At 37.7% G+C, this 26,547-nt stretch overlaps 2 protein-coding genes across 3 annotated transcripts; one reads left to right on the top strand and one right to left on the bottom strand.

The window, feature by feature from the left end:
• Positions 1-8,335: 8,335 nt before the first annotated feature.
• On the top strand, positions 8,336-11,860 carry LOC121238896 (cation/H(+) antiporter 24-like). Its single transcript, XM_041135982.1, has 3 exons — positions 8,336-8,790; positions 8,973-9,980; positions 10,144-11,860. The coding sequence occupies exons 1-3, from the start codon at positions 8,542-8,544 to the stop codon at positions 11,266-11,268; spliced, it is 2,382 nt and encodes a 793-aa protein (XP_040991916.1). The 5' UTR covers positions 8,336-8,541; the 3' UTR covers positions 11,269-11,860.
• A 292-nt stretch (positions 11,861-12,152) lies between these two features.
• LOC121238889 (N-terminal acetyltransferase B complex auxiliary subunit NAA25) lies at positions 12,153-26,547 on the bottom strand. 2 transcript variants are annotated; one of them, XM_041135967.1, is made up of 19 exons: positions 26,230-26,547; positions 25,263-25,419; positions 25,060-25,178; positions 24,883-24,957; positions 24,544-24,637; positions 24,320-24,438; positions 22,783-22,853; positions 18,367-18,508; positions 18,068-18,243; positions 17,424-17,626; positions 16,680-16,810; positions 16,361-16,437; positions 16,040-16,114; positions 15,657-15,849; positions 14,858-14,977; positions 14,536-14,674; positions 14,349-14,389; positions 13,717-13,971; positions 12,153-13,216 (listed from the first exon to the last, which is right to left on the bottom strand). In XM_041135967.1, exons 1-19 carry the CDS (start codon positions 26,374-26,376, stop codon positions 12,518-12,520), a joined length of 3,033 nt encoding a protein of 1,010 aa, XP_040991901.1. In that variant the 5' UTR covers positions 26,377-26,547; the 3' UTR covers positions 12,153-12,517. The 2 variants fall into 2 exon arrangements, with proteins under 2 accessions (XP_040991901.1, XP_040991902.1); XM_041135968.1 differs by lacking the exons at positions 25,263-25,419; positions 26,230-26,547 and having other exon boundaries at positions 24,883-24,953.

Below are 26,547 nucleotides of genomic sequence, written 5' to 3'. Positions count from 1 at the left end.
TTGGTTTGGTATATAGGAGGACGAAGAAGTGTTTCTTTTGTCTTGGCTTACTACTTTTCGGTCATTTGATTGAGTAATTAATATGTTCCACTCCAAAGTCTATGGCCTTGACAAAGGGAAGCAAAGTGGAAGTTGTTTAATTCAGACATGATTTTTCCTAGGCAGGTGGCAGTAATGTGTAAACAACAAGCCATGCACTGATTATTATGACTAATACTCCTTTCTCAAAAGAGGATTTGTGCTGTTCAAGGTAAGTCGTATATTTTTGTTAAGAATATCAATAATTAAATCCATCTCTATCTATCAGCTTAAATTTTGAAACAAATAGTAATTCCACATGGTTTTAGAGTAAAGGTTCCGAGTTTGAACTCTGACTCTACACTGCATCCAGTTTAATAAAAAATTTCACATATTAAACGTCCATTCATTGAGAAGTCAGGGAGTCTAATTCACACATAAGAGAGAGTGTTAAGAATACAAATAATTAAATATACAGCTAATTTGGCCTAATTTGATTCAATGGAAACGAAAAAAGTTGATAAATAAAAAAAAAAAAAGAAAAAAAAAAGAAGAAATCTTGATTTGGCTTTCAATAAGATGGAGTTATGTTTTAAAAAGTTGCTATGTATTTGGTATAGTGGAGTAGCATGGAATCTTGAAATAAACAGCCACAACAAATTAAACATGATCAATATTCAGTGAAGTGAATAATATTATAATAGGACAAGTAGTTAAGTCTGCTGCATTAGGTGTAAAATATTGGAAAATGAAGGTGGTTTGATGATGATTAGGGTACTACTCGAAATGGCTTTGCAAGTATGAGAGCATGATGAGTGGTACTTTGAGATCGACCTAGCTCCCACTATTTTAATGCAGAAGATGAATTAGGTAGCCACCCAACTGACTTATTGGGGATCAAAGCCTCATGCATCCTACGTACGTCATGATCATCATTTTAATTACTATATATATACATATATAAAAAATCTATTCATCATCTTAATTTCCATCATCCTCTTATCATCTCATGATGTGATATTAAATGATAGATTTATAAGTAAAATATAATAAATAATTTCTAATCACCTAATGGCGCATCATAGAATGATAGAATGATGATAAAAATTCGAATGATGAATAGCATTACTTATATATATATATTATGCAAAAAAGTCTGAACCCTAGCTAGCTAATATGGAAATTAATTATGTTGTTGAATTAATACTACGTACGTGTTTGTGCACTAATACATGCCGTACACTTGTTGTTGGGAACCGTTAGCGTTGATGGTCACTTGTGTCCAATGTGGCTTCGTTCATTTCAATTTTTTATATTTTTGGTACTCTTAATTATATTTGTTTAATATATAACAAGAATGACACTTATTTATGATCAATTATTTATTATGATAATGATAATTTTTTTTTATTATAAAAATAAGTTCATTTTCATCACAAATAATTTGTTGCGTATATTTATTTTGTAACGTGTGTTTGTCTAAAAATTAATGTTTGTTAACTTGGAATTAGCTATGTTTGGTCCCAATTACAAGTGATTAATTATCTGATCTATAATATAGAATTAAGCTCTTATCTATAAATAATTGAAAGAGGTAACAACAACTAAAATGAGTTAATATTAATTATATAATGTCATGTTTGAATGCATTGAGATCGTGATTTTTGTCTTCGTTTTCACTCCCTGATGGATATCTTTAAGAGAATTTATGAATCTCGATGATTATTTTATTATAGAACTCAAGGTATATTTGAACAGTTGACTTCGAAAAGTAAATAATTATCTTTAAAACGTACATTAGTATTTTCTATCAATAATTCATTTAAAATAGACGAGTTTTTGTCTGATTCTTTGATCATGTTGTATATCCAGTACTGAAGGGACTAGCTAGAGGGGGCCATGGCTCAGTTTTACCCTTTTTTGTTTTTTAAAGGAACAGAAAAAAATAAATATTTTTAATATATATAAGAACATATTTCACATATATTCTAATATTTAATTTATATTTCATTGTACAAATAAACATACACGCCCTCTTAAAAAAATGTATATACATATATACCTATATGCCTAAAAAAAAAGCATGCCCCAATCAAAATTAGATTTGGAACCAAACAATCAATCCAAGTTTATGTGTTCTAAACTCACAACTGATCATTTAAATAATTAAAAAATGTAATAATAATTAACAATGAGATGATGTTTTGAATTTTTGTTTTTGTTTTTGTTTTTTTGTTTTTTCAATTAGGTATGAATTATGCTTAATAGAGGTGGGCATCTTTAATAGGGGTGTGAGTCTTTAATAAAACGACGTTGTTTTAATATAGGGTTTCATATAAATTGAGAAATCTTCTCCCTAGGCCCAACCATTCCCCCCTTGTGACTCTCTCTCTCTCTCTCTCTCTCTCTCTCAGACTCACAGTACCTCTATTTTAGTGTTTTATGGGGTCGTTGTCGGCTCTAGCCTGTTGCCATTATGGTGGTGGTTTCTTTCTCCCTGTTGTTGTCACCTCCCGTTGGTGTATATATATATATATATATATATCTCTTTCTCTAGTCAGTGGTTCATTGGTTGGTATATGGTAACTTGGAATGGTGGTTCACTGGTTGGTGCTTCACTCTTCACTGGGTGTGTTTTGGTTTTTTTTTTTGCGGTCGTGGGTGGGCGAACGGACCAGGGGGTCAATTCGTTGTATGGGTGGCCCTGCCCATCGAGAGCAAGGAAGGAGCCCAGGGGCCCTACCCCCCCCCCCCCCCATGCGGGGGTGGGGGCAAGACAAGGGCACACCCTTTCTGGGGGTGAGAGTAACACCTCTATTCTGCTACAAATGTTTCATCTGTTGAAGCATAAGCCTTAAGACAGCCTCTAATGTGGCTTGTACGTGCTACTTTGATATATAAAAAGAGAAATATTTTAGCAACAAAAATATTTCACAAAAGTAAACTCACAAACTTACGTAGTTTGATAATGTAATAAGTCAGATTCTAAAGTTATTTTTATTGTAAAGTAGATAAGAGTGTAAATCGGTCTGTCCTGTCCGAGGGGGTGATGGACCGAAAATTTCGGTCCATCATTTTCTCCGAATTGGACTGGACCGAACATCCATTGGGAGCGGACCGGTAGCTACCTATCCAGTTTGGTTCGTTCGGTCCAGCCCAATTATTTTTTATTTTATTTTTTCAAATAAATTAATACAAAATTATTTGAATTACTAATTTAAAATTAAGTGAATTATTAATGTGAATTATATAATTAATTCATTAAGAAAAATATTTTATATGGTCAATGATAATAAATTAGACAAAAATTACATTTTTAACTTATATAATTACTATATAAAAATAATATATTAAATTATTAAAAATATTTGTTATATATATAGGAGTTTGTCCGGTCTGGTCCAGTCCAAAATTTATAGACTCTGGGATCAGACTGAATTTTCTCGGTCCACAATTTATGGGTTCGAGACCAATTGGTCTGGAGTTCGGTTTGGTCTAATTTGGACCGAATGGTTTAGTCCTGTCAATTTTTTCAGTTCGGATCGAACTCCTTACACACCTAAAAGTAGATCTAACGAATTATATGAAGCGACGTTAGTTTGTGAGTTTATTTTTATAAAATCTCTTTGTAACTGTAATACTTCTATATATATATATATATATAAGACAAAACTATATATATAGTTTGGTCTATGTTTAGGTGTTGTTTTGAGTTTGTGATGGTTTTATTGTATTGTAATTTTTCATACGTTGGATGTTATTGTAATTACGGTTTCTCTCCACCACAAGTGAGGTTTATTTAATTAAGTGCTGGAGGTGCCGCCCTCCTTTTGGCCAATATATATATATATATATATATATATATATATAAGACAAATATGAGCATTAAATTTATAAATAAACACTATTCATGTGTCTTCCACCAAAACCATAGAGAGAGAGAGAGATCAGAGAATATTGTTAGGAGCTTGAAACTGGAGAAAAGATAAAGAAAATTGGAACAAATCGACTTTACTTTATTGAATAACAAACTTGGCTATATATTATATAGCCTTACAGAGCAAACTGAAATAAGTAAACTGAAACAACCGAACAAACAGCCCACTTATAACAACTCCTACAATGTGGTAAGAAGACCAAATCAATAGATAACAAATTACATTCCAAAATAAACGGTATTGACGTAGTGGTAACTAACCATGCATTTAACTAGTAAGCTAAAACAAACCTAACAAATATATAATGAAATAATCGACTATTTTGCGTTTCTTTTTATATATAAATTTATTTTCAAGGTATGAACTTGTCTCAAATTTTAATATATCTTCACTTTTATGTTTGGCCCCTCTGGTCGATTGTAAGAAAATCTTTGCAAAGTTTAGTAAAAAATAAATCATAGATGATTTATCGAAGAATTGTTTAAGTGCCAAAGCTAAGGTGTAGATCATTTTAAACTACTTTGGGGGTATTATGGTTAATTATTTACCACGGACCACATCGGATCATGCCCCTATGTTTGTTCAACTCTTGCGAGATTGGGTGTCTATCATTCGGCCATTCAGATTTCTTCGGATGTGGGGTTCTCATGAGGGGTTTCTTCCTCTAGTTCAGAGGTTTGGAATAAATGTGTGGATGGATGTGCAATGGTTTGGATTAGCAAAAAGTTAAAGCTTCTTAAAAGTGCTTTGCAAGGTTGGAATAAGGAAGTATTTGCTCGTGTAGAGGGGGAGTTAAAAACCTTGGAAGACCGAATTATTGGGCTGGAAATTGAGCTTTCTAGTGTGTACTCGACCTAGGTTGAAGCAGAGCTGCTGAACTGTAAGTAGGAACATTTGAAGTGGGTCCGTCGTGAAGAGATGTTGGCATCATGTCAAAAGTCTAGGATATAATGGCTTGAGGAAGGTGACTCTAATACCAGTTTCTTTCATGCATCCATGAGAATGAAGAAAAAAAATAAAATAAAAGGATTGATCGAATGCAACTTGAGGATGGGGGTACGTTGACTACGGGGGGAAGAGATTGTTGAGGGGGTGGTCTCTTATTTTCATGAATTGCTTTCTGCGTCACCTACTAAAATGACGTAGGGGGACTTGGAGCTGGTAACGCCGAAGGTCTCTATAGGGGACAATGAGAATTTGTGTGTTGTTCACTCTATGGTGGAGGTAAAGAATTCTCTGTGGTCGATTCCTGCGCATAGTAGTATGGGTCCGGGTGAGTTTTCTGCTAGTTTTTTCATCCTGGCCTGGGATATTGTTAAAGATGATCTTTTAGAAATGGCTAAAGAATTTTTTGAGGGGAAGTAGTTGACTACTTTCTTTGGGGCTACAAATTTGATCTTGATTCCAAAGGTAGATGAGCCTTGGGTTTTGGCAAATTTCGCCCGATAAATCTTTGTTTGGTGGTGTATAAAATTATGTAAAAAATAATGGTTTTTCGTTTGACGCCGGTGTTGGAAGAAATCATTTCTCCTAAGCAGGCTGCATTCATTCGGGGTCGGAGTATTTTTTAGAATATATCTCTAGCTTAGGAATTGGTACAAGGCATGAACATGAAGGTAAAGGGTGGGAATGTGATGTTGAAACTTGATATGGCCAAAGCTTATGATCGAGTGAATTGGAGTTTTTTGTTAGAGATGTTATGGCGATTGGGTTTTTTTGGATAATTGGAGGAATATTATTTTTAATGCTATATCTTCACATTTTTTTCTCGGTGATGTTGAATGGTAGTATTAAAGGATTCTTCAGCGCTTCGCACTGTTTACGACAGGATGATTCACTTTCCCCCTATTTATTTATTTTGTTTGAGGAGATTCTTTCTCGAATGCTAAAGTGTGAGTTCAGTTTGGGGCGAATTAAGCATTTTCACCTGAGTGGAGGAACTCTTATTACTCGCTTTTTGCAGGTGATATTCTGATTTTTGCTAATTTTGGAAAGCATTCTATTCGAAACCTTATGGTGGCGTTGCGAAGGTATGAAGTATTGTCTAGGCAGCTAATTAATCCTAGTAAGTCTTCCATATTTTTCTCCTCATCCATGTCGATTGAGTGTAAGAATGGATTGAAAATAATTTCAGGTTTTGAGGAAGGTAGATGGCCATGTACGTATTTGGGCTCTCTTTGTGGGGTGATTGAAAATTCGTATGTTTGATTCCTTGTTGGCTAAAGTTCAAAAGAAGCTTGCTGGATGGAAGAGTAAGCTCCTATCTTTCGAGGGAAAAATTGTTTTACTGAAACATGTCTTGAATAGTATACCTATATACATGCTTTCGGTCTTAAATTTGCCAAAAGGAGTACACTCGGCTATCAAGAAAATTTTTTCAGACTTTCGTTGGGGCTCTTCGAGGGGGACTAAAAAAAGGAAGTGGATTTCATGGAGGAAAAATTGCTTGCCAGTAGAAGAGGGAGGACTCAGAATTTGGGATCTTCATGAGGTTCAAGAGTCATTGCTTATGAAATTTGCTTTGAAGATTATAAAAAGGAGATCGATGTGGTCAGAGTTCTTTAATAAAAAATATGTTGGTAACTCTCATCACTTTTCAGTGTTGCAGATCAGGAAAGGAACCAGATTCTAGAAGGGACTAATGGATATCATGCCACAGGTCTTAAGGAGTACGAAGTGGTTGATACGTGGGGGCCAGTCAAAGTTTTGGGCAGACAATTGGTTAGGAGATGGGCCATTGTGTGATTCAGTGCCCATCATTGGGATTGTTGATTTGTGTTTGGTGGAAGTATTCACGAATTCGGGCCCCAACGTTGAGTTAGTGTAGCAGTTGGTTCCGGAGGATTTTGTGTGGAAAATATTGCAGCTGGCATGCGATTAAGGTAGGGTGAAGATGTTTGCATATGGCAGCCCTCTATTGTTTCCTCGCCAACGAGGGGATTTATGCATATGGAAGAAGTGGCTGTGGAAGAATTGGCTGCCAAAGAAGATGATGTTCTTTGTGTGGAGGGCAAAAAGAAAGCCTATCCTAGTTGATGATATTGTCCAGAATTTGGGAATTCCTTTAGTTTCTAAATGTGAATGATGTGTGCAACCTCGCATGGAAACTATCAACCATATTTTATGTGAGGAAGATGGAGCACAAACATTATGGAATTATTTTGCTAATGCTTGTTATTTTAGACTGTCTCAGATCTAGAATTGGGAGGGGATGATGAGTTTCTAGTGGCAGAGAGCGACAATGAATTCTCAGATTGGATGGCTTTGGGGATTTCTCCCCATTGTAATTTCTTGGGCATTATGGAGAGCTTGATGTGCGGCACGAATGAAAGAGACGAAATTCAATACTGAGGATGTTATTCGTTCGGTTAAAATATGCATTTGAGAGGTCTCGAGTAAGATTAAGAATTTTACAGTCTTGGGCAAGCACGATAAGGCGGTAATGGAGGTTTTATCTTGTTCAATTATTCCCGTGGTTTCAAAGAAAATGAATTTAATTGTTTGGAGGCCGCCGGAAAGAGGAAGATTTAAATTGAATGTCGATGGAGGATCTTGTGATAACCCGGGAGAGTCAGGGGAGGTGGTATTATTTGAAATCATAAAGGTGAGGTTGTGGCGGGTTTTGCTCACTCATATGGGCATACTACTAATACAATTGCTGAATGTCGTGCTCTTCTTGATGGACTTCGAATGTGTAAGCAACTGGGTTTGCGGGATTTAGTGGTCGAGTTAGATTCAAAGGTGATAGTTGGATGGTTGGCTTAAGGGGTTTGTAAGTATTGGTTTCTATGGGATTTTTGGAAGGAAGTTAAAGTGCTGGTCGCTGAACTTAATCTAAGGTTTCGGCATATTTTTAAAGAAGCTAATATGTAGATTTTCTAGCAAAGCAATGGACTCAAGGGCGTAACGATGACTTTTATGGCGCGAGTTGTGTACAAGGAGCACTTCGGAAAATTATTCGGCTTGACAAAATTGGGATGCCTTATATTAGGCGGTGATGGTTTGGTTTTGTTGGTGCGATGTCTTGTCTGGGTCGGGGTATATTGTAGGCACCTGAGTGTTTTTTTGGTTTTGTATTTATTAATTGATACTGCATTAGGTTCTTGTGATCATTTTTTATACGGTATTTCTCCACCATAAATGAGAATTTTTTGAATAAAAATGAGAAGGAATCACTCATAAACAGGTGATCTCAACTCTTTTTTTTTTTTAAAAAAAAAGGAGAAGAATAAGATAATTTTAATAGTGCTGACGATGATTATGGAGACGAACACAGGAAGATTGTGAACGATCCATCAGTGCTCTTGAGATATGCATAAAGATAGGACATGTAACACGGAAACGTCTATATATCCAGTCCGCAATCAGGGAAAATGGTCAACCAGCTATGAATAAATTCCCGCCTCTTTTAACGCAGGTCCACATCCCTAGCTACTGACTCTCTGTCTCTGATCTCTCCCTCGATCTCTCTCTCTCTCTCTCTGGTTCTGTCTCTTTCTCTCTCTCTCTCTCTACCTATCTATCTATCTGTCTCTGCATGCATGGTTAGGGTTTTCCCGGTGCAGCAATATTCCTTAGGTACGGCATGAAGGCCATGATCATGGCCGGGGGTGAGACTCACACATTTAGCCATGTGAGCTCTAGACCAACAGCTCCGATGATCTGCCGACGAACTCACAAGGCTCACCCTTTTAGCGTTTTTTATGGAGCAAACCCTTTGGATTACTCCTTCACCCTAGTGTTGTTAGAGATCGTTTGTGTCATCCTGCTCAGTCGCCTCGTTCGCTTTCTTCTCAAGCCTCTCAAACAGCCTAGGGTTGTTTCAGATTTAATCGTAAGTTTTTCTTTAATCCCTGTGTTACAGATTTGAAACCTCTCCACACCCGACCAAACTAATCAATTAGATGCATGATTCTACACACACACACACACATTACATGACGTACGCTGAATTAAAATTCATTTCCTATGATGCATTAATCGTTAACGTTAACGGTACACATTTAATGATTCCAGGGCGGTATAATCATTGGACCCTCCGTTCTGGGACGCAACAAGAAGTTCGCCGCATATATGTTCCCCGATAATTCCCTATACGTGTTGGAAAATGTCGGATTGATAGGTTTCATGTATTTCCTTTTTGTTTGCGGCGTGAAAATGGATCTCTCGCTAATAAAGAAGGCAGGAAAAAAACATATGTTTATTGCATTGGTAGGAGTGACCGTTCCTACGCTAATAGTTATAGCGGTTGCACTCATTCTACGTAGTCAAATGGATAAAGATCTTGCGTTGTTTTCTTCCATTGGAGCAGTTTCTGCATCTATGGGTATAATAGCATTTCCTTCCCTGTATCCAACTCTTCAAGAGCTAAACCTCCTAAGCTCAGAGATTGGACAGATGGCATTATCCATATGCTTGATAGGCGATGCAATTGGGGTTAATGCCATTGTTGCATTTGAGGCAGCAAAACAAGGGGAAGGAGAAGCCATGGATGCGTTGTGGTATTTGATATCTTTGGTGCTTTTGGTGACTTTCATTGTAACTGGGGCTCGGAGAGTATTTCTGTGGATAATTAGAAAAACCCCAGAAGGGAAACCTGTTGATCAAGGTTATGTGGTTGCGATTCTGTTGGGGGTTTGCGTGATGGCATTTCTGACTGATATGTTGGGCATTGCCATTCTAAATGGACCTATGTGGCTGGGACTGGTAATACCAGATGGCCCTCCCCTGGGAGTCACGCTCGTGGAAAAGAGCGAAACAATCATAATGGATCTTCTTTTGCCATTTTCATTTGCATTTCTAGGACTTTTCACGGATGTTTCTGTAATGTTTGCTGCTGGGTGGTCAAGCTTGGCCCCCTTATTTTTCATGGCTGTAGTTGGGTTTACGTCCAGACTGCTTGGGACGCTGTTGCCTTGTGTCTTCTTCGATATACCCATCAGAGATAGTCTCGCTCTCAGCTTCATTCTGAGCATGAGAGGCCACGTTGAGCTTGTGATGTATCTCCATTGGATGGACAAATTGGTATGTTAATTAAGACGTTAGCTGGAGCTAATTGTTTGGCTTGTTATTACTACCTAATTAATGGTGTCAATCTTCATAAACAACTAAAGTACTGAAAGCTTTTCAAATTCTTTGCTTTATTAGTTGTTGGTTGTTTTCAATCAATGCATACTACTGCATGCAGATTATAAAGCAGCCACAGTTCACAATGCTGGTGCTATTTATGATAATGGTGACTGGCATAGCTACACCTATGGTCCGCATCCTCTATGATCCGACAAAGCCGTACATGGTCACTAAAAGGAGAACCATTCAACACACTCCGCAAGACGCGGAACTTGGCGTGGTACTTTGCATACATAACAAGGAAAGCGTGGCTGGTTTCATCAATCTTCTTGAGGTCTCCAATCCAAGTTCTAGCCGCCCATTCTCAATATTTGCACTCCACCTCATTGAGCTTGTTGGCCGTGCTGCCCCCTTGTTTTTTGACCATGAGCATAAGAAAATGCCTGCCAAATATGCAGCATATGACGCCATCCACAAAGCCTTGACGCTCTATCAGCAAAGTCGCAGTGATTTCGTCAAGCTCCGTTCATTCACAGCTGTGACGCCAAAGCTATCCATGTACCAAGACATTTGTAAGCTTGCTCTTGAAAACAAAGCAGCTCTTATCATCTTGCCCTTCCACAAGGAACGCTGGGAAGAGTTTGGAGGGATGGAGCTAGTGCGAGCAGGAGCAGTTCGGTCTGTGAACTTCAGTGTCTTAAACCACGCACCATGTTCTGTTGCAATTCTTGTTGACAAAAGTGGATTTCGAAAGCCGTTTCCCACCCTTGCCTCCAATCATTCTCTCCACTTTGCTGTGGTATTTTTGGGAGGAGCAGATGCTCGGGAGGCCCTTGTTTATGCAGATAGGATGGCTGAGAACAAGAACGTATGTCTCACTGCAGTAAGGTTCCTTGCCCACCGACCTGAAAAATATAATGAGATGGAAAAAAAGCTAGATGATGGACTAGTTACATGGTTTTATGTAAGAAATGAGAAAAATAATAGGGTGAGCTACAGAGAGGTGGTGGTGACGAGCGGTAATGAAACAATGGCCGCAATTAAGGCCATGGATGTTGTTGATTCCTTTGACCTTTGGATAGTAGGAAGAAAAAAGGGCATCGCTCCAGTCCTCCTCGAAGGAATAGGAGATTGGAGTGACAATCAGGAATTGGGAGTGATTGGGGACTTTCTTGCCTCGGCAGATTTTGGTAGTTCTGCCTCTGTGCTTGTGGTACAACAGCAAAATATGAGAGGGAGCTAATTAATTAAGCAGGCTGGCCGCTGGGTACTTCACACCAGGGACAAGATGCGTTTTATGTTGCGGAATTTTGCATGTTGTGTTTCTTAGATGCACTTGGCCTAGTGTTGCTTGTCAGGATGCTGGTTTCTACAAAATGCTGCTACTTATATATATGTTCTGCTGGCCTATACCAAAGTACTGCTACTCCTCAACCTTGCTGGTGCCATTCTTTTGCACTGTTGGCAATGCTATGCATTCTGTTGTAAATTAACCCTCTGTTTAGTGAATTCATTGAGACTCACACAGTAGCATTGAGACTCTACCCAGAAAGTTTCCCTTTATATGCTGCTACACTTCGTACAGGATTTAGATAATGTTCCCTGATACGATTCTTTCCCTCCCTCTCCAATATCCCTGGAGAGCATAATTGAACTCAAATAGCATTAAACTGTATTGTTTTATACTTTTACCCCTCGCCTTTCTCACGTCATTTTACGGTAATATTTAGCTTCATCCCTCCCCACTTGTATAAAAGGAATTCTAAATGTACCAAGCAGTCCTGTCCAGACTTCAACTTGGGCCTTTTAGTTTTCAACGTTGTCATGTCCTAATCAACACCGCATGACATTGTTGAATTTCAATCTTATTCCAAAAAGAACCATGTACAACAATCGGAATCCAAGAGAAACCCTACTACATAACATCGATGTTTCTACAGTACAAACTCTGGCAGCACTATCAATCATGTTACAAGTTACAACCAACCGTACCCATTCTATCTTGTATCTAGACAGACATCATGTTATCTTTGAGCGTGCAGCCAGCACCCCCGACCGGCATCACATAAAGCACTCAGACAACCAATCTCCTCATCATTACACACTTGTATAAACGCTAACTAATAATTCTGCCATATTATGAAAGTATATTACAATACTATGCAATATTTTTCATCGAAAAAAAAATCCGCGATGTGAAGTACCATTAAAAATGGATGATACACTGCCAAAAAATTAGGTTTAGAAATAAATACAAAACAAAATCTGCTACAGATTTGAAAGATTGTGACAGGAAAAAAGGAAAAAGAATTGCTAGTTTATTCCGTGTACACTGTCATACCAGTTCAACCACTACCATCACACACCAACCTCGCGGTAGGACGATATTGAAATGTTGGAGATGATAAGGCACCCAAGATAGAAGCAAAGTGCCAATGATCAAAGGCGAACCCATGAAACGGCAGCACCACCAGTCCCTTCGTAATCAAACTTCAGACTTGAGCAATCTGCTGTTTTAATCCCTGTAGTAACTTCATTTTTGATTCACACATTTGGAGAAACTCTGATAGTACTGTACACTTCCCAGTTACTATTTTCCTTGCAACATCAGCAGGACTCCAACACTTTACTGCTTGGGAGATCCAGTCGCCAAGCTCTGTGTCATTTATGGATGATGCAAAAGTTTCTACGATCTTAAAAACCTGACCAGGGCCCTCATTCTGTCCTTTACCCTGAAGAAAGGAGAGTGTAGTTTCCAAATTTTCATCCTCTGGCCTGTTTATCTGTTCTCTTAACCATTTCATAACATCTTCTATTGTACTGCATGAAGATTGGATTGATTCTCGAATTGCATGGAATGGGGGAGAGGTAGAATCTGGACCACCTTTCTTCTTCCTCTTTCCAGATGGAAGAGATGACCGGACACAAGACTGGAGTACAAGACCATGCCAACCCAATGGCTCTGAAACCAATTGCACCAAAATTGGAAGATCAACCCAAGGAGAGCAGATTAGAGGATCCATAGATCTGACCTTCTCTGAAACATACTTCTCCAGCAGGGAATCCACGATGTGCCAACTACCAGCCTTATATCCATCTAAATTTGGCTGTGCTAGTTCATGGGAACTCAAGTTCCATGCATTTAAAAACACGGCAAAATTCAACCAGTCGATCAAATCCGAATCAATAGTCTGCAGCAGGTGCAGAATTTTAGTTTTGATGAAATGCTAAACCAAGTTGTGCAGTGCTTGAGCTGTTTATATGGTGACTTGACAAACTTATTCTAGTTGACGAGCTTCAATTGGAACAGGGAGGAGAACTATTTTGTTGTTAGGTAAATTAACAATAAACCAATTAATCTGGATAGAACCTTGCCACTGAGCTATCCATGTAAATCCGGTTCATAAAAACCGCAAATATTGGGACAAGATAACAAGTAAAAATTTAATAATCCCATTTCTATTATGAAAACTATAAAATATGAAATGGTTTTTGAGAAATTATGGTCAGAAGTTTGGCAAAGAAAAAAGGCACAACTTCTCAAATTTTAAACAAGACGTCCATGCTCATTGAAACTAAAAGACTACAGAGAACAATTTATTTGTTTTTTGCCAGGTGAAAATAATATAATGTCTAAAAATGATATTGATAACAAAATATGAATTTATGTTAGACAGTGATAAAATCTTACCGAAGAAGGTTTTACGCCACTTGACACCCCCAGAACTACTTCTATTGAGTCACTTAAAGAAAATCCCAACAGTTTAGCATAGCGTTCTAGCAGAAACTTCAGTTCTGAGGAAATTTTAGGGTCAGATAGAGAACCATTCACTCCAATATTCTCCTTTAGTAATGCAGAAGCACTTCGAATAGACAGATAAATCATTCGAGGAAGAAGAGATTTCCTCTCAATAACTCTCCGTACATTTGCTTCATGTTCTTTTGTCTAGTTTCCATGCCAGCAGATAGAAGAAATATTCAAAATTAAAGCAGGCATAGGAAGAAAGTCAAACAACTATTTCCAACATGAGAAATACTTCTTCTACACAAAAATCTTACAAAAATAAAATCTTACAAAAATAAAATCTTACAAACTGATGTGACTTGATATGGTGCGTTTGATTGTAAATTATTTTTTGTTGTAAAGTAGATTTGATGTATCATATTATGTCACATCGGTTTGTATACTTTCGTAAAATCTCTTTGTAGACCTAGCACTTCTCTTTGGACATTAGTGATATAAACAAAAGTGGATTGTACACAAGTTCTATTGAGTATGAAACATATATGCAAATTAAGTCATTAAGGACAGAAATTCCATACCATGTTTTCTCTAGGAAAGAAAGATATTCCTTCAAATGGACCTGATAACAACCACCATCAATTTAATTCAAGAAAGTTTCGTCGCGTTCGATGCAAGAACAGGATTGAAATCTGTATAGCCAAAATTCCCATGCCCAAGAATTGTAACCTTAAATACAACTGAAAACAAGATCCATGTTACACTGACCTAAAAGATAATTTTTTTCTGAAGTTGGCGTCCACCAAGGCCGTGACTGCAAGTCTTCATTGAAGGTTAAAGACTTGGATCCAATCTCATTGGAGAGCTCAATGAATTGGATCCCGCATTTCAAGCTTTCAAGAACACGCTAGAGAAGATATCATCAGACGCATTAGCAGAGAATATGCAATTACATGCTCAAGTAAATTTTTTTATTTTTTAACATACTCAAGTTGTAAAATTAAACATTAACCCTTTTTTTTATAGGTAAAATTAAACATTAACCTTTCCTTCTTTCAATGTTAAAAAAGTTGCAAAAAATAACAATTACCTCTTCCTCTTCAATGTTATCAGCATTCTGCTTTAAATGCAGGATCGGTGCTTCAACCCTTGCCACTAAATACTGATTAGAGTGTTGCAATTGTTCTTTAAACTGCACAAATTCGATTACCTGAAATATGATACATTAGAGTATAAATACTTCCATTTTATAAAGTCAAAACCATAAAATGCACAGTGCCAACAAAATAGAGATGACATGGTAAAGCAACAAGAAAGGTATAGAGCCAGGCATAATGGATTTAATGTGTCACAAATTAAAATAAGTTCCTCATGAGAGAGAGAGAGAGAGAGAGAGAGAGAGATTGATGACCTAACTGAGGCAAGTGGCCTTACAAAATTAGATAGTTTGAAAGTAATGAAGCAGTTAACTCATAACGCATTAATATGTCATAGGGGATCCCAAATTCATGGAAAGTATTTTTTAACCCTTTCACTTTTATTTTTCTCCATTTTGAGTCTAATATTTTTGATTGGTAAAAAATATTGACAAGCTAAACTCTCAAAGCTCGCATAAAAGCCTGTGGTGCACACAAACAGCATATATTAGAGAGAGAGAGAGAGAGAGAGAGAGAGAGAGTTAAAGTCCTGCAAATATTGTAAGTTAAGCAATAGTGAAAAGAAGAAAACCATGAAGATTGACAAACCAACCTTCTCTAGCATGTTAAGCAATGAAAAGGGTACAAAATGAAAACATATTGCTTCTAGTAAATCTTGGAACCATGTAACACATTTGCTGTCACATACATCAGAACAAATGAAAATAAGCAAAGTAAGAAATATGCACGTACTTTTGAGTAATTTCTATGGCGATATGCAAGAAATGTAAGATCAGCAGATTCTCTGAAGTGGTCATCCATAAACTTGAGATAATCTTTTAGCAAATTATTTAAATCCAACCAAAGGGGAGATACCAACATCTGGGGTAAAATGTGGTGTGAAACAGTTTCCATCAAGATATTCTTTGCATCCAGAGATTTATAACTGAAACAAGAGAAAAGCAGCCATTAGCCTTAAAGAAGAGGAAAAGGCACTGCATAAGAGTGGTTTAATGCTCATAAAATAGTAAGTCCAACCATATAGCCCCTAAATCAGCATGAGTGACATCATTTGGTCGAAAATAATGTCTTCCATCAATTAACACGTAAACTCGCAACAAATTAAATAACTTTACCATTCATACGCTGAAGAAAGGGCACCCATGAGAGAATATAAGTGCAACAGTAAGACCTTGTACTGCCATACATATCTGCCACGTATGAAAATATACAAATGTTATCTTGTCATAGAGAACCCCCTAACATAGTATATAATGAATAGCTTTCAGACTGAAAGTGATGGCACACCTAAAAAAATATATACAAAGATGGTGTTATCTTATTATTATTATTTAAAAAAAAAAGTGGTAAAGAAATCATAGTAGTTTAATGTCCATGCTACAGAATAAATGACTCATTTATTAATGCCAATTTAATCAGAAATAACAGCTCCTGACCTTCGGATGGTCAAGCCAAACTCCAAAATCATAATTGCCTCTATAAAATAGCCAAGATGCCTAGTACGCCAGAATAACTAAACCAAAAAAGACCTGTCAGTATGAGCATTAACCAAATTCAAGGAAAAAAAAATGGAACTTGCACATTGAGAATCATAATAAGCTGACGAGAGAGTTCAAGTAAAATATAGTACATGAATGCATGATAACAGAGATGTATATACGTGATACAACATATACATAAAATTTTATAAAACAGCTCTAATACAAGTTTGTACACACAACACAACAATAACTTTCTAGATGTAACATGAGATACCTGAACCAACACATTGCACGCCATAGATAGCAACTCTTCCCCGTGCATACTCTCTTGTGGATCCAAGTCCTTTGAAAGTGGAAGGTTTCTACAATACAACTCCACCATCTGAACAGCAGAGCCCTCGAGTTCTGGGGAGGAAGAGTTCTAGGTTTAGCTGAAAACTGAATGGCAGAGCTCACAGAGTGACACATATTTTGTTTTTGATAGGTAAGAAAAATTTTATTGAGACAAGTAAATAGGCATAGCCCAAGCACACAGGAAGAAGAAATGAGATACATTTTTTTTATAAGTGAGAAGCAATGAGATACATATAAAATAAATTAAAGGTAACTCGTTGCTAATTCAAAATATTATATTTTATTTATGAATATTGACCTTTATTTTTACTGAAATGAGAAAATCTTCAAATTTTATATGTGACTCATTGCTTCTGGCATACAATGTGTTTCACTGCCATGAGAACCTCCTAGTGGGAGTGATATATGAAAAAAAGAATTAGAAGTCAGAACAAGGATACTGATAAAATAATGATAATATACCATAATCCACACCAGCAACATGGTTTAACAATGTTGAAGTCAAAAAAATATGCGGTCCTATCAAAGTAAAATCTTAGCTGGCACTAGCCCCGCTTCCCAACATGAAAAAAAAAAATCAGAGAAATGAAAACTTGGGTGTTCAAGGATATTTTCCAAGGAAATGAAATTTCAGAGGTTTAAGAATGAAAGGCAAGAGACCTACCACTCTTCGAGAGCTTGTACATCTTGCCAACTACTTCTTGAACCTTTAAGATAGTAATCGACTGCCCAAGTACTTTAGTTGGCACTGTTGAAAGGGACTCGGAGCCTTTCTTTAACTTCTCCAAGAACTCTGTTTTCTTATCAGGAGTCAAAACTTCAAGAAACACCTCTACATCAGAAGTGAAGCAGGCCAAGTGACCAAACCTGTGTTTGACAAGCAAAAACACTCCAAAGATAGAATCAGAACTGCATCATCATGAATATTGCTTGTAAAAAAAAAGTTCATAAAATGTAACACAAGCTTGTAGCTTGAAACAAATTAACCAGAGATTCCTAGACTTTACAACATCGTCACATCAAATTAATCCACTAAAACGCATCAACTTCGTCCTAGCAACACAGAAAGGTAGATGGATAAATTAAAAGATTGACTCTTACAACGTACAAGAAAACTTATAATCATGGCAAAGAGGAAAGCAACCCATAACCAGCTAGAAATGTCATATAAATAGACCACGAGATAGTATAACCCAACTCATGGCTTTATAAACTTATAAGGCCTTATAGTTCACGCTAAATAATAAAGAAAATTATATAAAACAATAAACATAAGTTTGCAGAGAATAGACATAGGCTGTAATGTACCTGAAAAAATATTCCATCAAAGCATCCATTAGCTTGTCATCGTCCCCCTTTCCATATAGGTGCTTCCTCCTTTCAACTTCAAGGTTTGCCAAGTACGGACACCTTAAAGTATTGTCACTGGTGCCTGCCTGTAACTTTTGTACAAATTCTGATGCATCCGACATACGAGAATCAAACTGCATAACCAATTTGGGGAAATCAAATTCTGCACAACAGGCCAAAGCAAAGTGCTACTTGAAATATGAAAAAATGACCAAACATAAAGAGAAAAAGCACAGAATTCTAGTGTAAACACACACCAGTTCTTCTTTTAAGTGTGAAAGCTTGCAATCCATGTGTTTTGATGGAAGAATTGGATCACTGGGGACCCCATTACACCAGTTGGTATCATCCTCCAGCAAACAGCCTAAATAATGTAGGAAACACTCCCAATCATCAGGGCTGCAAGAGGAAGAAACAATATCAAGGGTTGAAGAAAGGAAAGGGCAAAAAGTACAATGTCTCACAAACAGCATGTCAAAATTGCAATCTATGTTCCTGGATATAGAAAGGAGAACGTTATTTAAAAAAAAGGACGTTGAACACAAAATATACTAGAGGTCTCAATGAAACAGAGAAAGGAACAAACTGACTAAGACCATTGTTAATGGTAGGATGACTGAACACTACAAACTTTTTTTTTTCCTTTTGACAAGTCAATCTCATTCGTAAAATCTAAAAAAACAAGTAAATGAGAGTTATTGTGGGCAACCATCCAACTATGAAAGGTTTTTTAGGGTAATGGCTTTGAACTCAAACGCCATCCTCTTGCCATTTTTAATATTTTAGCATTGCATTACTGCCAAATGAACCACATTAAGCCTCACCATCCTCCAACGTCCATCGCCCACTCTTGATCCTCAAAATTTCAATCATTCCATTCCTTTAGGAAGCTTATGTGGATTAAAATGGGCCAAGCTTCATTTTCTTGTTAACTTTTTCTATTTCTAATTAGGTGCTCTTCTTCTATACTTAGTTCCTTCAGGTAGCAACCAACCAGCTGCTCTGAACCTAGAGAGGAAAACAAAACCTCCCCTACCATTTACGCCCGAGGACACGGAGGGGAAAATTTGCTACTCCCTTCCCTCCATCCCTCTCTAATCTTTCTTCTCTAAGCTTTAAAATATCTCTCTCCTTGGCAGACACAGATTCGGGGAGAGATGGTGTCAATGGATAAAATATTGCATCACGACCGTAAGATTCTTGGTCTTGGCAAACGGCACTCCCGAAGGCTTTTTCAACAGCTCTTGGGGTTTGCAACAAGGGGACCCTTTGTCCCCTTTCCTGTTTGTATTAGTAATGGATGTGATGAGCAGAATGCTGAATGCGATGGTGGATAGGAATATAATCTCGGTTTGCTCGGTGGGCGGCTCCTCGAATGGTTGTTTACAGGTATCTCACCTCCTTTTTGCCGATGACACCTTGATTCTTTGCGAGCCTAATCCAGACAAAATTCGCTCCTTGAGGGCACTATTGCTTTTCCTCGAAGCGGTCTCCAGCCTTAAGGTGAATTTATCTAAATCTGAAATGGTTTCCATTGGCTTGGTTCATAACTTAGGTGAATTGGCTGCCATCTTGGGTTGCACGGTGTCATCCATGCCTATGAAGTATCTCAGTCTTCCTTTGGGAGCTCCTCATAAATCCAAGGCAATGTGGGATGGGATTGTTGAAAAGATTGAATGTAAATTGGCTAGTTGGAAACGGATTTATTTGTCCAAAGGTGGTAGAATCACCCTAATTAAAAGCACGCTATCCAATCTCCCAACATATTTCATATCTTTATTTCCCTTGCCTATAGGGTGGCTAATAGATTGGAGAAGATTTTTTGTGATTTCTTGTGGAGAGGCCTAGAAGATGAGAAACTCCACTTAATCAAGTAGGAGAAAATCTGCACCCCTCTACCTTGTGGCGGCTTGGGGATTAGAAAGTTGAGAATCTTCAGTTTTGCACTATTAGGGAAATGGCTATGGCGGTACCAGCGGGAAGGGGACGCTCTTTGGAGAAATGTCATTGAAGTAAAATATAAGAGTATTTGGGGAGGATGGTGCTCTAATGAAGTAGGAACATATGGGGTGGGAGTTTGTAAATGTATCAGGAATGGATGGGTAGATCTCTCCAACAATTTCAGAATTGACGTGGGAAGGGGAACTCGAACCAGATTCTGGTCCGACAAATGGTGTGGTGATATAGCCTTGAAAAACGCTTTCCCTTCACTCTATAGGATTGCGTTGGACAAGAACGCTTCAGTGGCTGATAACATGGTCACTTCCTTTGGCTCCTTCCAATGGTTGGTGAGGTTTACTAGAGCTGTCCAGGATTGGGAGGTCGGTGACATTACAGAACTTTACAGGGCACTTTATGCGCTGAACCTAAAAGCTGAAGGGGACAGGTTGCGTTGGAAGCCTACTGGGAACAACAACTTCTCGTTCAGATCCTTCTACAAGGTTTTGTCGCTGCATTCTTCTATTGCTTTCCCTTAGAAGAGTATTTGGAGGAGTTATGTTTCACTTAAGGTTGCTTTTTTTAGCTAGCTGGCCTCTCATGGGAAAATATTGACTATTGATAAGCTAAGAAAGTGAGGATTCCTAATAATGGATTTGTGCTTTATGTGTAAAAGCAATGGAGAAACGGCAGGTGATCTTCTTTTACACTGTGAAGTGGTCAAGGCCTTATGGGAGAATATCTTCTCTAGGCTTGGCATTGCTTGGGTCATGCCTAGGAAGGTGGCTGATTTATTGTTATGCTGGAGAGGAATTCAGGGTAATCGTCAAATAGTGGCTTTTTGGAAGATGGTGCATCTATGTTTAATGTGGTGTGCTTGGAACGAAAGGAATGGTCGCTGCGTTGACAATAGGGAACGGTCGATGGAAGGGTTTAGGGACTTTTTCTACCATACATTGTTACTTTGGGCTTCAGCCATTGTATTGAATGGGACTAGCCTTAATGACTTTTATGCTGATTTTCAAAGTACTTAGCTTGTAATTCGGTTCACCTTTTGTATACTTAATGTATACCTAGGCTATGCCTAATTACGTAATTAATAAAATTTCTTACTTATAAAAATAAAATAAAAAATCTCTCTCCCCCCTTTCCTTTCTCTCCACTGTTAGTTTCCCTCCCATTTTCTCTCTTGCACCAGAAGAAAGTTTTTTTTTTTAATTTTTTTTTATTATGACAGGGGAACCACCCATGGTAAAGCCCTTAGGATCTACCACGAAAAAGTCTAGATCCACATCAATCCGTCAACCCTCAACCCGCACATGCTCTACCGTTGGATTTTCTGTCCAACAACCTACCTGAAACGACCATCAACCACCTCCTTTCAACAGCAAATGGCCCTCAAGCATCTCCAGCCGTGTGCATGGGCTCTTTCAATGGGATTTGAAGAGCTAGTCTCCTCTGGGACTGGTTTCTCCCCTCAAGTTCATCTTTTTCCATCTCTCTCTCTCTTCCTTGGTTGTAGGAGGCTCGCTTTTGGTCCACAACCACCTCACACAGACCACCCCATTAGACTTGCAGCCCTCGGATCCATTTTACCGCACAGCCAAGGCCACCATCCCCGCAGCACGTGGCCGCCACATGCCACCTCCAGCAGCCCATTCGTGTCTCCATGGCTCCAGATCACACTTGTTCCAAGCTTTTAAATGAGACTGGATGCTTTTTTTCCAAGCGAGAGAATAGACCCTCATTGACCACTTCCATACAGATAGTTGCAGTGTACATCTCGGTGCTGTTGGTTTCCCTCCAGCATATTCAATTGCCATCAAGGCAGCCTTTCCTTGACCACAAATACAAGAAATATGCGACCTAACCTTTTGGTTTAATTTCTCATTTTTTATTATTTTTTGCACTCAACTTCTTTTTTTATATATATATTTGTTGGGATTCCCCATCCGCTCCTACAATACTGTTATTTTTAGTTAATTTTATCATACTCAAGAAAGAAAAAAATTCCTTTGGGTAGCTTCTACAGTTTTTAATGGGCTAAGCTTCCATGTTTGTCTTGTTTCTTTTTCTATTTCTAATTAGATTTCATCTTTTATACTTCTTGTGCACTTGGACTATGCCTTTAGCATTTTTAATATTTCAATAACTTAAAAAAAAAAGAACTCAATTCTTTCTAAGAATATTTTAAAATAAAAAAGAGAAACCTCAATCACAGAAAGAATGCATTGAGATCCAGTCAATCAATCTATACAAGGTTGGGAACAAAGAAAGACCCCCATCATCGACAGAATCGTTACAGACTATGTGATAGGCCACAACTCAACAGCAGATTGTGAGCTTGTAGATTAGACTAAAGAGCAGTCATAATTCCTCGTGTTTATTCCACAAAACAGCCATAGACAGTCCTGATCAAAGTCTTATTAAAAGACTAAAAGACTACAACATACAATAATAAAATGGCCACACACAAGGAGAACCAAAACAAATTCTCAAATACTTACTTAGCAAATTACGAACTAAAAAAACATAATTCCTAAGTATCTTTCGCACTGTCACATCATAAAGAAAATCCCAGCAAGCCATGCAGAGGACTCTTTCTGTGCCACTAAATCACAAACTTTGTTACTTTAAAAAAATAATCATAAAAAAGCTAGGCTAAGACCCTTGTCTAATACCATGAACAGCTTAGACTATTACTTTGGAGATTATGCAACTTTACACAAGCATACCTCAATTCTAGGATTTTCTGAAATATATTGGCAGCATCAGAGTAGTCACCTGCCCGAGCAAGAAGCCTCCCCTGTCAACTTAGAGTGAAATTGCACTAGTTGATTAAGGAAAGCAAAAAGGAACTACACAAATTTAAAAAAATCCACATAAACCCAAAATCACATTAACATATTTGAAATTTTGCATGGTGAAGAAGTGCCGCTAAACCAATGAATTCCACTCAACTCGTTTCATCTAATTCAATTCACGAAAGGGTGGCAACATAATGAAATAAAATTAGAAAAAATGGAAGTAGTCCATTCATCTTTTTTATTTTATTTGAAGTAGTCAATTCACGGGAAGTAGTCCATGCAAAACTATGACTATTTGCATTATGTGAAACACCGAACATCTTTTTATTTAGGACGTTGGAAGCTTGACCTCATTTATCTGAGATGATAGCTTTTGATTAGTAACTGAGACAATAGTTCATTAGGAGAAAATGTAACTAATGCATAAATTTATCGATAACCGTTAAAACTTCTCTTCTATTTTGTCATGACTGCAAGCAAATTCCTTTACAAAAAAGAACTCCTTAAAAGAATAAAAAATATTCATTTCGGTTGGAAAAAACATCAATTCATTAGCATATGTCCTATTCTTAAGTAACAATGCAAAGAAAAAAAGTCCCCCTTTATTGTCAAGACCATAAAGAGAACAAATTTGTGTGTTATGCAGATCAAGGGAGTTCATCATAAGGATGACATCTCACATTATCTTCCTAAAATCATTGGGCATCTAGAAGGGTGCATATTCCCTTATAGACTTTGTATTTAATAGTTTTTTAACATATTTTTCGGTTTCCTAATTTTCTTCTCATGTAGCTGTCCTTAAAGACACCCCGTGCCCATACAAGTTCAAATTTAGTTACCTATTTTCTCGATGAATTTTTGTTTCTCACCCTGTGGTATATGGGATCTCACATTGCTTGGAAATAAGAAGTTCTTGCTCTTTATAATGTTCCAATGGGGCTCCAATTGTATCGACTAGTCCTTTTGAACTGTAGGCCCATATGTGGTTTGGGCCTCCCTTGGGGCGTTAGTTAGTTGTTAAAAATGGTATTAGAGCCTATCCCAACCAAAAATGTAGAACTTGAGGCGTGCCACCTAGGACGAACTAGCCCGACAAGGACGTTGGGAATATAAAGAGAGGAGATTGTGATAACTCATTCTGATAAGTGATAAGAGTAGGTGGTATATAGGATCCCACATTACTTGGGAAAGAGAAATTCTTACTCTTTATAATGTTTCAACGGGGCTCCAATTATATCATTGACTAGTCCTTTTGGAGTATGGGCCCATATGTGGCTTGGGCCTCCCTAGGACGTAACACACCCTCATCCCCAAAAGAAGAAAAACACAAACATGGAAGAAAAAACACAAGTACATACACAAACATTTAATGTATAGATAGACTACTTATAAAAAAAAAATGTATAGATAGACATGATATTATCAATGAATGTTAATACTAAGAAGTTAAAGCTTAAGAAAGTACCTGTATGCGCAGCCTATCAACCTCAATCACAAAAAGTGATCCTAATTTTCCAGAGAGAATTTCTAAAGCATCACCATACTTAGCTTGCTGCTCAAGTACAGAAATGTAGACAATAAGAGCTGCAATAGATTCCAAACATTTGGTAAGGATACCAACCATTCTCATCACAAGAGGCCTATGATTGTTGTCCAAGATAGATATGACAGGAAAAATTTTAAGTGCACCTTCAGGTTCATGCAAGCTATGGGAGGCAACATGCTTCTTGAGTAAACCTTCAGCTAAGAGTAATAACTTCTCTCCACCGTTACCACAAAACACCTACCAGAAGTTCAGACCCCATGGATCAATAAATAGAAAAAAATGACCCATTTAGGAAAGCAGCATACAATTAATATAAAATCTAGTAGATTAATTGTGCTCTTGCCGGAATTTTTTTTGGCAATGGGGGAGGCGTGGATATTATATGCTACAAGTATCAATGGCCAATTTTTGAAATGATTGCCAGCATAACATGGAAATGTACCTATCAATTGACAAAAAACAAAAGAGAAAACTGGTAGAACCTGTAATTGAATGCTACAAACAGCCCAGAGCAAAAATCTTTCTTCACCAACAAGCTTGTACATTTTGATAGCTGTCTGCCAGAAGACAAAGTTATCTAATTGTCCCCCAAACAAACCAAATGGAACAGTATAAAAATGTATATGTAAATACAATGTAAATATTTCAAAAAAACCAACCTGTTGCTGCTTCACGAATGAGTATTCACGGACATAGCAGTTGAAAAGCCCCATCATTAGTTCCAAATTGTTTGGGAATTTCCCACAAGCATATTCATAACAGCTTCTAGCCAAGTCCACTGATTATACAGGAATTATGAGACATGTCTGACAGTGATATACATATAAATAGGTTACTTCCAAGCATCAAAAGAAACACTGACAGTGATCAAGTCGTTGGAAAACAATCTGCAGCGTGCTTAGAGTGAGATCATCCATCAAAAAGGTGTCGTTCTTATACAACAGCTCCTTGGCACTTAAGCAAACAGATAGTGCTTCCTCAGGTTTCCCCATCCTCTCCAAAATGAGAGCTTTAAGTGCCTGTAGAACATGCCAAAGAAAATAAGATTGCTACAAACCACCTTCAAACATTGTTATTTTCTATGAAGATAACATTAATCAAAACAGCTTCAAAAGATATATAGACTAACGGCATACTATAAATTTAGCTCTTTGCATCTTATATATATATTAGTGTCGGGGAACCCTCCAAGGCTCTTCGGACCCACCCCTGAAAAGTAAATCCCGGTCTCGTGCACCGCACCCTTGGAAGTTTCCCTACACGAACTGGTTAAATCGCTGGCTTTTCAGCAGGGGGTGTGGTCCTCAATTCATTGGTCTTTCTATTAGAACACACTGGGGAATATAGATAGTTTTTACTATGTTATCACCTCAGCTCATGCGAACATCGTTTGCTAAAAATATTTCCAACTATTTGATGTCGAATAAGGATGCCATTTATCAAAAAAGGCAGTGTCTACAATATTGAAATCCAGAGTTGAACTTAACAAGAAGAGAAATAAGGGCATAAATGGAATCAGGGACGGCACCATGGGGAGGGAGGCTAGGGTCTCCCACAAGGCATTGAGAGCATAATTAACTCAAAAAAATACACATTACTAATCAATCCAACCCTTTTAGTATAAGTTGTAACATTGAGACAAGCATAAGCATACATAAATAGATATATGTGCATTTATCCATATTATACAGTAGCTTTTACACTTCAAGACGCTCTCTTTGGTTCTTATGAGAAATGCTCAATAAAGGAAAATGCAAGCAAATTCTGAGATGATACAACAATGATAGAACAAGGAAAAAAGATAATGATAGCTGTGAAAAGGATCTTACAAGAGCGTAGGGTGAGTTGGGGTATTTGGCAAGAAGCGAGGCGGAGAGCTTGAGAGCGTTCTTGAACTGCCGCGAATCGATAGCGTCCCAAATGGGCCGGACCCGTCGCTCCGGTATTCCTCCGGCCAAGCCAAACTTGGACGCCATTAGAGGTCGGTGTCAGGGTTCGAGATCAAGGAAGAAACGATACTCTCTCTTCGGCTTTTGTAACACTTGGTGGCTCTTCTGTGACGAAGGATGAGAGTTACAGAACGGGGGACGTTAGGAGGGTTTGGTCTTTGGACAAAAAGAAAAATGAAAACAAACCTAATCTTGGGT

Source organism: Juglans microcarpa x Juglans regia, chromosome 7D (assembly GCF_004785595.1).
Source record: "Juglans microcarpa x Juglans regia isolate MS1-56 chromosome 7D, Jm3101_v1.0, whole genome shotgun sequence".
Taxonomy (NCBI): Eukaryota; Viridiplantae; Streptophyta; class Magnoliopsida; order Fagales; family Juglandaceae; genus Juglans; species Juglans microcarpa x Juglans regia.
The sequence above is the reverse complement of the archived record's forward strand: the minus strand, read 5'-3'. Positions and strand labels throughout refer to the sequence as shown.